Below are 12,798 nucleotides of genomic sequence, written 5' to 3'. Positions count from 1 at the left end.
CATCATCCATCCACCCATCCATTCTTCTTTCAGTCCATCCATCCATCCATCCTTCCATCCATCTTTCAGTCTATCCTTTCTTCCATCTACCAATCTGTCAATCTTTCCATCCACCCATCCATTTGTCAATCTTTCCATCATCCATCTATCAATCCTTTCATCCATTAAACAATCCTTTCATCTTTCAATCCATCATCCAACCAACCATTCATTTATCTTTCAGTTCATCTGTCTTTCAGTCCATCCTTTCATCCATCTATCCATCCGTCAAACTTTCCATCATCCATCCATAAATCTGTCAATCTTTTTTTTATCATCCACCCATTCATCCATTTGCCAATCTTTTCATCATTCATCCATCAATCTTTTCATCCATCCAACAATCCTTTCATCTTTCAGTCCATCATAAATCCAGCCATCCAATTATCTTTCAGTCCATCCGTCTTTCAGTACATCATCCATATATCCATCTGTCAGTCTCTCCATCATCCATCTATCCTTCCATCTGAATTGCAGTGCTACGTTCTGTTTTCTTAGTTTAAATTCAGGAACTGAGCTTGAAGTTAAAGGCATTCTCAGTTAAATTCTGAATGGCACACAAACCTGGTAAAGACTCTTACTAAACAAGTTTTATCATACACAGGACAGCTAAATGACGTAAAGATTGTATTCAGTCATCAGCCGTCTGTAACCCTAGCCAGAGGAAAGAACACTGTGCGGAGAGCAGACTGGCACTGCTGACAGGTATAATCAGTAATATCCTGGAGCCAGTAGAGGACAGACAACCGCTCAGCGTCTCTGAATTTGAACTTATGCTCTGGCCACGTGTTCACCATTTCCTGTTATCATAAGCACAGGCTTACAGTCATTATGATGATGCCTCAGACTGTATAACAATGGCCTGACCCAGGGATGGGGATCCTTTGTATTAGTCTGATCAGATCAGACACTTGTGTGATCTGTGTAGTGTGTTTATACTGGATAAGAAGCCGACTTGTTGGAGTCTGGGAAAAATCTGGGGTTTCTAGAGTTAAATTCCTCTTCATAGAGGGTTGTTTTAGCAGGCCTGTCTCCTGGGGTGGGATTGGGAGGGGGAGGGGGAGTGTCAGGGGGTGTCTGAGAATGTTCTATGGAGCTGTCATAAGAACACTCTGTTGAGACAGACTCGCAGCATGAAATTGCACAATAGAAATTGATCTCTTTTTTTATTTTTCAGTCAGTCTTTATGGCTCAAACTCCTTATGCAGTTGACAAAAGGGCACAGCTAAAGGACAAACAGTGTAGAATTGAGTAACTTATAGCTTTCTAAACATAGCATTTATTCAGGCCTTCATTTGACCTGTCATCACCAGAGACTTGATCTGAAACATGTTGACTCTGATGGTGACAAGTTACAAAGTAGAGTATTAGTCATGAGACTCATTAAAGGACAAAAAGAGTGGTGATGACACATTTCAAAGTTCTGACACTTTTTTCATTTAATTAATAAGCCTATTGTTATATATATATTGTTAACTTGGCAAACAGCCTAAATATTGACCTGGGTGTTACTCTAGGTGTGTTCTTTCTGGGATATTGTACCTTATTACTAACACTGAAAGTAGATAGAACACTAGCAATTTTCAGAAATATTTAGTGCTCGCTGAATGAACTTAACCACATGCATTTTTCACATTCAGTCGATGGTAAAAGTCCAAAGTCTAACACAGATATGTTTATTTTATTTTCGATTTTTACTCAGTAATAGAAGCAATCAAAAACTATTTTTATCCAAGAACATTCTTTATCTGCAGAATTGAAAGACTTATTTGTTAAACCTGAATTGGTTCATAGTTGGCCAAATGCTTTACTTTTAATTTAATCACAGCACAATATTTTCCTCCAAAAGGCTTCAGTTTTGTGAAACAGCTTCGAATAAATTTCATATAAAGTTTAACTATTTTTTGTAAACTATTGCAAGAGTGTTATGGGAGGTTGTCAAAAAAAAAAAAAAAAAAAAAAAAAAAAAAAACATTGTAGGTCTGATGTGGCCCAAGGCCTTCCTTTCTTATAAAATTATATTTTTACCCATGTTACTACCATGTTTGCCAGACAAACGTTATATTTCCAATTGAAAAGTAATTCCATATCTTCCCTCAGCAAGCCACATTTTTATTTATTTATTTTAAAAGACCCTGTTTTGGAAGTTTTGGCTAATTACTATGATTTCTCTCACTGCTTACATGCTTTATTCTCCCATGATTTTAGTTAGTACAGTATAATGGAAATTGTGTTTGTATTGTACTATAGATATGCTGATGAAATTTCCGTCTGTGACACTGTAGCACAAAAGCACTATAGTTCCATATAAGGCCCACGATCAAAAATGGTAGTCAGACGGCCCATAAAGGCTGGAATTCTTACTCCTTCCACATAACTGAGACCAGACATTGAGAACAGTATAGTCATGGAAATTGTACACCACACGCCTGCCACACTTATATACGTTATTGCATCTCCAGAAACTGGGCAAAGAAAAAATGAAGTTTCAAATACAGATTTTAAAGGGGACTTGCTTAGTATACTCTAAATACTTTCTGTATCACAAATAGAATCAAAGCATTAAAATCATAATTTGGTCACACAAGTGATCCAAATTAGTAATACGCATATTAGTAATAAAAATTAATATAATAAACATTAGAGATTAGAGATTAATACAGATTAATACAGATTAACATTAGAGATTAATACAGATTATAGGGAAATAAAAATATACACAGACTGGCAAAATTTCTCACAAGAAGAAAGGTTTTGGATATAAACTTTGCTTAGGTATAGTCCAAACTGGCTGCTATTAGTAGTAATTGAAAATCAAACAAACAAAGAATCCAGTACTATTATGAGGGAATTATATATTTATTTATTTTATTTTTTGCAAAAATAATTTTCTCATTTATATTTAAACAGCTGAGAAACTGTGTATTCATGAGTTTGGAATTTATTATTATTTTTTTTTTGCTGCTCAGATGAATTTGATCATAGGTCCCACTTCCTTCTCCTTAATGTGGTATCAGACAAATTGTAAAGCACCCTTTTATAAGGAACTGTTATTTCCATTATGTGAAAAACAGTACATCCGCCACAGTTGCTTCATTCTGGCAACATCGTTCCTGTTATCTCTTGCATTGAGAGCAGAGTATTTAACATCCCAGAATAAACTGATTCATTAACACTCACACATGCAAGATTCCTATTTCATCTTTTACCTGCTGTTTACCATTAAAAAGAGGCTTTTATTAGATCACTTGATTCAGCAATTAAGCAACTGAGGAAAAACACAGAATCATTGACAGAAACTGACCCACACATGTGACAAGATCATTTCTACAGTGCCACTGCTGGGAGACAAATTATGGTTATGAAACCGAAAGCTTGTTAAACTTGATGATGTCAACTGGCAGCTGATGCAAAAAGTTTTTGAAAAACATGATCATGAGGCTTTTATCTTCATTCTTATGTTGTGTTTTCTTGGAAAGTTTTATTTAAAATGATATACACTATATAAAACACACATACACACACAAACACACACTAATGTTTTATTAAGGTTTTACTAATGTTTAAATAATTTACAAAACTGTTACATTTCATGACTTTTCAGTTCACCACAAATATGAAGTCCATGATGTCCTGGCATGTTCATAAAATGTTATCATGTCAAAGTATGGCATTACGTCACGCTCTTATGATATCCCTTGTCTGGTCAGTGCGTGACCATCAAGATGTCTCAATCTCTTACTACATGTCACACATTTGGGATGACTGGACCTCCACTTAAACTTTAATTAAACAGTCACAGGAAGCAAATTGCAATTTTACTCACAGTTTAAAGTGTTTCAGTTGTTTATCACTTATAAATAAACAAATTGACATTGCAGCTATTCTAAACATTTCAATTTAGGTAAACGGTTGTAAACTCTTAACATAAACTAATAAATTTTCTGTCATTTAGACTTGAGTTTATCTTTGTATAGCCTCCTAATAATCAACAAAATTAATAATCTTAATGGTTAACATTTTACTTTTTTTATGCATTGAATTTGCCACATGTGAGAATATATTACAGCAGAGACCTTTAGACAATAGTAGCCTTTTCTTATTTTAGCCAATAAAGCCTGTGTTATTAAGAAGCAGGTTCATAAAGCTCTTTGTTGTAGTCAAAATTGGTCTCATCCGCCATCTGTTTCCTCTGTCCTTTGTTAATCTTCACTTCACAGAACACATGATCTAAATGAACAGAGTTTTGAAAAGAAGATTCACCTAATAACTTTTTTTAATTTTGACCAGTAAGTAGAGCCAAGATGGCTTTCCGACAAGGCCTCTTATAAAGAAAGAAAGGGGCCACCTTCAAATATTTTGTCCTAAGTCTTGTAAATTCAAGCGACGGGCTAGACACAAAAATAAATATTTGTAGGGGTTAGCTATAAGGAGCGCATCTGTTTTTGTTTAGATTTTTATATAGGCATATGAAGTTTCCAGAATTATGATTTTGTTTGATTACAATGAACTCAAGTCAGAGGCACATGAACAAGTCAAGCACAGAACTGTGGTTACACAAATCATGCTCGGCCGGTGTGTTCTTTGCCACAGAGTTACTTAAGAGAGAATCGTCAACACAAGAAGAGTGGAACATCTGACTGAAGAAAAAGCTTTTTTTTTTTAAGAAAACCTATGGAAATTTAGAATGGGAAATGATGATTCTTTGCGCATATAATATAAATACAGGAAAATAAACTTCACTTGTAAAAGTAGCTTTTATATTACAACGGACAAAACTTAAAATGCAAATAAATCTCCCATGTCAGACTTTGGATGATTTATAGGTAACCCAACTAAATTGAATTGATGAATGTCCATTTTAATTCTCCTGCACAACACATTCTACTGGCAGCTAAAAGAAAGAAAGAAAAACACCGAAGAAATGACCAATTTAATGACAAAATAACATGATGACATTACAAAAACCACAGGCAAGCGCTTTATCAAGCGTTTTAAAGTACGTGCTTGAATTTGTAAATTAATCTGTATTAAACCGGTACCCGGATAACCATATATGGTAATAAGGTGCGCGCTACGATGGATGCCCAGCCAGTGACAAAACCCCAAAGTTAAGAAAGGGGCGGGGCGGAGCGCCATTCATGACTCATGACGAGTCCACTCTGTGGCAGGCAGCGCCAGACAGAGCTCTCGCACACACTATAAATACAGGCGAGGCGGCTGATGGGAGATTTAAATGACAAACGCTCCTCAGACGGATAAATTGGATTAAATATTTTACGCTTAAATTGGACTGTTTGCTATCACAAACGATGGAACGCAATACTGTAATGTTTTCGGCACTTATTCTTGTCTGGCTTACACTCGTAAACGGATCCCCGGGTAAGGTTTTTTTTTAAACCGTCAACTAATCAAAATATTAACTGTTTACTCGCAGTATTGTAGTGTAACGTTAGGCCTGTAGCATTCTATTGCACTATACATTACATTTTGGCTTGGCACATTGTAGTAACTTAGCTATAGCAGTGTGAACTTTAGATGTAACGTTAGTTTTGTTGTATCTCAAGGTTGGTTCGTAATGGAAACCACGAAAGCTACGTGATGCCTTTCATACTGTATTGATCTAACTGATGTACTCTTTCCTATTTAGCATCTTTGGAAGTGGGCAAACTTACCAAAGCAACAAATGTTTCATGGTCCTCTTACAATTTCAAAACAATCCTAACATGGGGACCTAAGCCTGTCAACTACACATATACAGTTGAATTTTCAAGGCAAGTACACAAATATCTCATTTAACCTGCATTGCAGTTTGGTCTTATTTTGTTATTTTGTGATTTAAAATTCAGCACGATGTAAAGTTAATATGTATTGATTGGGTTCTAACCAACATAATCTTTCTCTGCAGAGTTGGTAGGGACAAAGTGAGAAACCCTCACTGCATCAGAAGCTCTGAGACCGAGTGTGACCTGACTAATGAACTTGAACTAAAGGGGGTTTATTCGGCTGATGTCCTCTCCGAGTCTCCACTGGGGTCTGCTGACTATGTGGAGCCCCCTTACACCAGATCAGAGACGTTCTGTCCTTATAATGACAGTGAGTCTTCCAACACTTCCTCCTTCGAAATTCAACCAATTTTTTGTTTAAAGCAGTTGCTTTAATATATATATATTTCTTTTTCATGAAGCTATAATTGGAAGACCTGAGTTTAGGTTGAACGCGAATAAGAACAATAAGATTATGCTGATCATACAAGACCCCATCACAGCTTTGCACAAAGATGGCAGATCTCTGAACATCCGTGACGTCTTTAAGAAAAATCTCAAGTATAAGATTGCTTACAACAAGGCTGGAAGCACAGGAAAAGTGAGTAGAAGCATGTTTACGAGCTATAGATGCTATTGAAGGTTATGTGCCTTCTGAATTGCGTCGGTAATGGCTTGTTGGCTGGTTCTTTTTCAGAAAATGCGAACTGTGGATGAGAGCAAAGCCGAGTTTAATAGTCTAGATGAGGATCAGAGTTACTGCTTCAGCGTGGCGGCATACATCCCCTCTCGTAAAGGAGACAAGAGGATCGGAGAGTGGAGCCTCCCCAAGTGCTCACCACAGGAGCACAAGACCCTGATTGAGGGTAAGCTTTTCATCTAAAACTTGACCGCTTACTTTTGACATTTACTAGGGTGTTCCACCCATTTTAGAAACGGAGGAGAGCAGCAAAGGAGTATTCAAGCATTCCAAATGATTCAGCTTTTACTCAAAGATTTAGCTGTCTATAATCGCAATGTTATGGAAAACAGGAAGGTTGTTAAGCATGAAGAGGCCGGTTTCAGTAAACTGAGTAGAAGAGGGAGGATGACACACGCTGCCATTACTTACACTGACTAGGGCTGACCGCTGGACTGAAATGGCTCCATTTCAGCACCTGGAGTTTTCAAACTCAAAAGATTTCAGCATTTTCATTGTATAATCTAGCAATTTAATAATACTAAAAATAAATGAATTCATAAATGTATTAAAATAAGGCTTGTTTAAACTAAAACATTCGATTTAAAATGTTTTAAAAACCTTTAAGAGTCCTATTTAAAAGCTATTTAAAGAGTTACATTGTTTGGAAAAATCTGAAAGAACATTCAACAAGTTTCAGTTTATTGACTCTAAACAGTTTCCTAACTCTTTAATATGAACACTTTTATCATTGACCTTACAAACAGACAGAGAACCGTTATTTGTGCTCTTGAGCAACAGCCATACAATAACTTAAATTCTGTGTCTAATGTGAGTTTAAAATTGCCAAATCATTTCCCATTACATTTTCCATGGTGCATGTGCTCTGTTTTTTTTCTACATTGGTTTATCTAATGCCATTTTGACATCACACACATCTACATACCACCTAACTAAGCTTTTCAATTAAATTGAATGCATTAAAATGAATTCTAGATTCTATTTTATTTAGTAAAAATGATTGTTTAATATTCCTGTTTCTTTTCCATAGTCTATGGACTGGCTGTGATTGGAGGAGCAACGCTCATTATACTGGCTTTTGTAATTGCTGTAATCATTCTGATCGTGGTTTGCTGTAAACGAGCACGAAGACAAACATCGATGGCCAAGGAGATAAAGGAATACAACATTTCTGATGTTTGAGCTCCAAACGGGAGGTACAGCTGGACTATAACCGTTTACGCGCTGAGCAGAACCTGTGTGTGTGTGTGTGTGTGTGTGTGTGCGCGCGCGCATAGCACACCTGCAGTACAGCACTGGACTGGTTTCTATGAAACTCTTAACACTACATGATATGTTGTACATATCAGACCTTTTTTTTTCTTTTTTTTTGTCATGGATGTATTGTATTTGAAATGTATTGGTTTATTAAATGCCATTATTTATTATTTTCTTTAGAAATACATGTATTAGCTGCTTTGTGTATACAGTATTATATCTAGTAGAAAAAGAAATATTTATATTTATGTTTTTTAGTATCTAGGAACTTCAAAAGATAGAAACCTCAAATAAATTATTATACTTGTCATGAATTGTTTTTTTTTTTTAAGGGGTACCAAAACTTAACTTAATTGACCTATGCTTTGTAATTATTTATTTAAAAGGACTTGCACAATCAAAAAAAAAAAAAAAGAGGAAGAGTGTAATCTTTTGAGGCAGCAATTCCTTGTTTTACATTTTTAAACAAAAACCCTAATGGCACAGAAAGCATGTTCAGATTGTGCAACACAACACAAATTAAAACGAACCGGGAGACACTCTCTGGTGAAAAATAAAGTGTTGCATTCTGGTCCCAGTAGCTCACTCTTGTGGTAAACTATGGTAAAGATGTAAAAGTCATGTTTTTGTTTTCTGTTCAAGACATAAATTATACTTGAAACAAACAAATGTGTATATGCCTTCCAAAGCAGTAACCTATCCTAAATAAAAGTAAAAAACCTCTCAAACCAAATGTCAAATTAAAACAAATTGACCATAAAACCAATTTAGAGTTTCTTTGCTTTTAAAATATCTCACAAGATATTTCATTGCACGTTCTGTAATTCAATAAAATAAATAGAACTGGTCTGTAAAGCACAATGTATCAAGAATTTTCTCAAACATATATTTTTAGGCATTATTATCTTTTAAAATAAAATACATACACTGCTCATTACACTTAAATAATACACTATCCATAGTATTCAGTGGCATGCAACAATTTTATTGACAACAACATATGCATGTGACTGTTCCAGTTTCAAAATACAAATCAAGTATCACAACAAAAAATGACTTTTTATATTACAAATGCTTGATTCTTAAAAGGGATAACAAACCCAATTTTATTCCTTACAAAAATCTTTTCAGATAATGCGCAGTAACCTCTCCCTGAGACATATTTATCCACAGTGTTACAATCCTTTCTCTCAGACGAAGAAAAGCCGTTATATTTCAACAAAGTTTTATAATATAAAGAGTTTTTAATTCAATAGGTACACAATACTATTGCTTCAGATCCACATCTAGTACAGATAGGCCTCATTCAGGGCTGTGAATTTCTGTGTAAAATCATTCTTGCGCAAATATTTGAATGATTTCATTATGGATGATTTACTCAAAGACTGACTCATGAATAAGTGTCATTATTATGATCCAAACGCCACCGTTTCCTTCATGATGGGTTTAAACTCATAGTTTCCCTTTCCATTCATTGGCAAGTAACACTGCAGTATAGAGATACAAAGAGTTAAAAATATTACAGGGCATAACTTGAGGTTTCGGAATGAATTCTGCAAACTGTATGAAGAAAGACGGGGGCTAAGTTGTACCTCGTGGTGCTTCCATAGTGATTTCCTGTGGGAGACTGTGAGCAGTGTGATGCCAACCTGAAAAGAGGAAACAGATGATTCCAGCGGAGCTCAGGGAGACAGCTGTCTCTAAAGCAAACTCCCACAGGAATAACAAATCCATTCCTGACTTCTCACGTACGACAGAAGACGAGAATGGTGGGGTGAGGAGTGAGCACTTCCTCTAGTCCTAAATAATAAGCATTTGCCTCAAGGTCTTCTTCTTTCAACACAACATTTTTGCATTTATCGTGCAGAAGAATATTGTGTATATAAGAGATTATAAAAGTAATCTATATGAATTAAGCAAATTAAGTCCTCTGAACAAACATTTTTACTTTATGTACTTTTGTACTTTATATTAAGATAAGATATAATTTAGGCTTTTATTCACAAATAAAAATGGATTTCCACAGTCATAAAGCTCATCAAATATGGTCAACCGAAGTTGTGTGACACGGGTAAACAAACTTCATTCTTTTGTGTCAAGCAAGCATGGTTGATCTTTTTCTACAGTATACGTATGTGGATTGTTGATCAATGTTTATAGGTAAATAAAAGTCTAAATTTAATCTGTTCTTCATATAAAGTGATCATGTCATGATGATGATGATGATGACTGGATCTCTCCCAGGGTAAGAGGGATTTTCTCTACTGAATCATCTCTGAAAAAGAAAGAGAAAATATAGATATTAGAAGGATTTCTCAAGGATCATGAGACACTGAAGCCTGAAGAAATGACTGCTGAAAATGCATCTTTGCATCACAGGATTCAATTACGTTCTAAAACATGTCCTAAAAAAACAGTGATTTGAAATACTGTAGCAATTTTTGTTCACATTATTGCAGTTTCTACTGTACTTTTCATTAAATAAATGCAGCCTCCAGAGGTCTGTGCCTGTGTAGGCTTTTTTTAAAAACATAAAACTTTTACATTTTATTATTATTAACTCATAGATACATCTGTCACAAATTTCTATGTTTAAAACAAAACAAACATTTCACACAATTATAGTCCAGACCTTTGATTCTCTTTGTAACCATGGTCTGTTCATATCTGACTGAATTCCGCTCCTTAAGGACTTCCTGAATTTCTGTGATGTGTGCAGTGAACCTAATAAATGGATTCAGACTCCAGATAAACGCACGGTCTCAAGCAGATGAAAGACAGACAGCAGGTGAGTGCTGATAAGGATAGTAAGGATAGAGATAATGGATGGCAAGAGAAACAAGCAGGTAATGAATGTAGCACTCACCCTGACAGTCCTGTCATATCTCTGCCTTCCCAGGGCCTGCGCCAAACTCATCGACATCCGCCCACTCTGGTAGTAGTCCTGCAGCGTAAAACAAACACAGAAGAACTTCTATCTTCTGTGCAAACATTTATCTAAGGAAATCATTATTGACCCAATAAAGCAATTTTACAAAGCAAGTGATGACAATTAAATATGAAGAGATCAAAGGCCAGTAATTAAAAGTGAAATATTATCTTGATTTGCATACAGTAGCATATTGCCCGTGTATAGTGAAAGTGATTTAAACGATTTTAACTGCTACCATAAAAAAATATATATATAAAATAATCAGCCTTATTAAACTGAATTTCTGAACGTGTTCATCCATACTCATTTCCAGTCCTTCTAAGTGTGTGCTGTTCACTTTCCGCTGGTTTGTGAGGTCCAGGAACGGCCTTCTTATAACCAGTTAGCCCACCACTATGGCTATGTCAGGAGAATCAGAAAAAATGTTTACAATAATACTTTCACACTAGGCCAGTATATATTTATATAGGCCTATATCACATCATCCTTGGTGACATAAACAGTAGAAATATTTCAGAGGACATTACATTTTGATTGAAGATTATGAAGACAAAAAAGTTTTTTTGCGGTAATAAACAACAAAAAAACTCTTATGTCCCTTATGTCATTCCAAACCCGTAAGACCTTCATTCATCTTCGGAACTGCATAGACAGCAAGGGTATTTCCATGGTCAAAGCACAGAAACCTAGTAAGGACATTGTTAAAATAGTCCATGTGACTTGCACACACCGCGATTCTATAAGGGTACACTTAGGAGACAAATTGTAGAATAAAGTTATTTTTGTTTTCTCTATACCCAAAAATTATTCTGGTAGCTTCATAAAATTACGGTTGAACCACTGATGTCACATTGACTATTTTAACAAAGTCCTTGCCTCATTTTTTGTGCCTTAACCATGGTAGTATACCCTTGCTGTCTATAGAAGTTCAAAAAGCTCTTGGATTTCATTAAAAAAAAAAAACTTAATATTTGTTCCAAAGATGAACAAAGGTCTTACAGGTTTGGAATAATATGAGGGCAAGTAATTAATGACAGGATTTTCATCGTTGGACTATCCTTTTAAGGTTAAATGTGATCCATGTGGATTCTACTGCCATCTACAGTAGAAAATTACAACTTACTAACCAAATAACCAGGTAGCTAATAATGTTTACATTTGACTATGATGCTGTCCATAACACCCACTGAGAAACGGAAGTGTAGCGACTCAAGTGGTCCACTTGAAAAACTGAGAAGTCTGATTTAAAAAGTTTGACCAACATTGTGTTCGAATTCTAATAGAAATCAAAACCATTTTTATTTTCCTCACCAGTCTCTGGAATGTTCCATTGATAGTTTGCTTTTTCTCTCCTGTTTCCATTGTAGAATGCAATCTGCTCAATGGAACAATACACAGAAATCATGCATCCTTCATGAAATACATCAGGAGACAAACAGCCAGTCAAAGAAATGGGGTTCTATACACACCTGTTAGTGATGAAGCGAGAGCTGACACTTCTGTACTCCCCCTCATACCTCTGCTCAGTTATAGTCATCTTGCCAATCGGCCTGCGTAGCCTTGTAAGGAGCAGACTGGAGAACACCAGATATGCTATAGTACAGCTATACACTATACACTATAGATCAGCAAGCTAGCTGGACCCTACATAAGAGCAGGCAGAGGTTTCAAACTTAAAGTTGAGACTGATGGACAAAATTAGCTGGTAATTTCTATGAAACAGGCATAAAAGAGCAGTTTGCAGATACAGATCAATATGTCTAGAGGCTGCATGAAAAGAGAAAATAATCAAGTATGCTCAAACTGAAGACAAATGGTTCAGAATTACAGAAAATTCTTAGTTTTTTCATGTTTTCTGCATTACGTTGCTGACATTAGAGTTGAGGTGCACCACACTGTTACAGATTTTCTCCACATCTTGAGTTATCAGCTGGTCTGGGTTGGCAATACGGTTGTCCAGGTAGCCAATTTGATAGTATGTGAACCCCCTGTTGGATGAGATGGTATTATAAAAAAGCAGTGCAGACAGTAGATATCATTAACAAACGGACTTTGAAGAACGGTCATTTTGAGCTTGAAGTCTACACACAGTACAAGAAAAGCAG

At 35.7% G+C, this 12,798-nt stretch overlaps 1 protein-coding gene and 1 long non-coding RNA gene across 4 annotated transcripts; one reads left to right on the top strand and one right to left on the bottom strand.

Moving 5' to 3' along the window:
• The first annotated feature begins 5,219 nt into the window (after window positions 1-5,219).
• On the top strand, window positions 5,220-8,319 carry LOC127950522 (tissue factor). Its single transcript, XM_052547644.1, has 6 exons — window positions 5,220-5,421; window positions 5,690-5,813; window positions 5,948-6,135; window positions 6,227-6,405; window positions 6,502-6,670; window positions 7,535-8,319. The coding sequence occupies exons 1-6, from the start codon at window positions 5,352-5,354 to the stop codon at window positions 7,684-7,686; spliced, it is 882 nt and encodes a 293-aa protein (XP_052403604.1). The 5' UTR covers window positions 5,220-5,351; the 3' UTR covers window positions 7,687-8,319.
• Window positions 8,320-9,650: 1,331 nt separating this feature from the next.
• On the bottom strand, window positions 9,651-12,798 carry LOC127951480 (uncharacterized). 3 transcript variants are annotated; one of them, XR_008152656.1, is made up of 6 exons: window positions 12,163-12,798; window positions 11,850-12,068; window positions 10,997-11,092; window positions 10,628-10,705; window positions 10,394-10,485; window positions 9,651-10,036 (listed from the first exon to the last, which is right to left on the bottom strand). It is a non-coding gene; the product is annotated as an uncharacterized LOC127951480 (long non-coding RNA). The 3 variants fall into 3 exon arrangements; XR_008152658.1 differs by having other exon boundaries at window positions 12,005-12,068; XR_008152657.1 differs by lacking the exon at window positions 10,394-10,485.

The sequence above is a fragment of the Carassius gibelio genome, chromosome B2 (genome assembly GCF_023724105.1).
Source record: "Carassius gibelio isolate Cgi1373 ecotype wild population from Czech Republic chromosome B2, carGib1.2-hapl.c, whole genome shotgun sequence".
Classification (NCBI taxonomy): domain Eukaryota; kingdom Metazoa; phylum Chordata; class Actinopteri; order Cypriniformes; family Cyprinidae; genus Carassius; species Carassius gibelio.
Note: the sequence above shows the minus strand (reverse complement) of the source record. Positions and strands in the feature narration are given on the sequence as shown.

What these genes read in the sequence shown, in the direction of transcription:
- LOC127950522 (XM_052547644.1), top strand. Translation starts at nt 5,352, where the DNA reads ATGGAACGCAATACTGTAATGTTTTCGGCACTTATTCTTGTCTGGCTT. An exon ending in ACTCGTAAACGGATCCCCGG is followed by an intron (nt 5,422 to 5,689) that starts GTAAGGTTTTTT and finishes TTTCCTATTTAG; the next exon opens with CATCTTTGGAAGTGGGCAAA. An exon ending in GCACAAGACCCTGATTGAGG is followed by an intron (nt 6,671 to 7,534) that starts GTAAGCTTTTCA and finishes TCTTTTCCATAG; the next exon opens with TCTATGGACTGGCTGTGATT.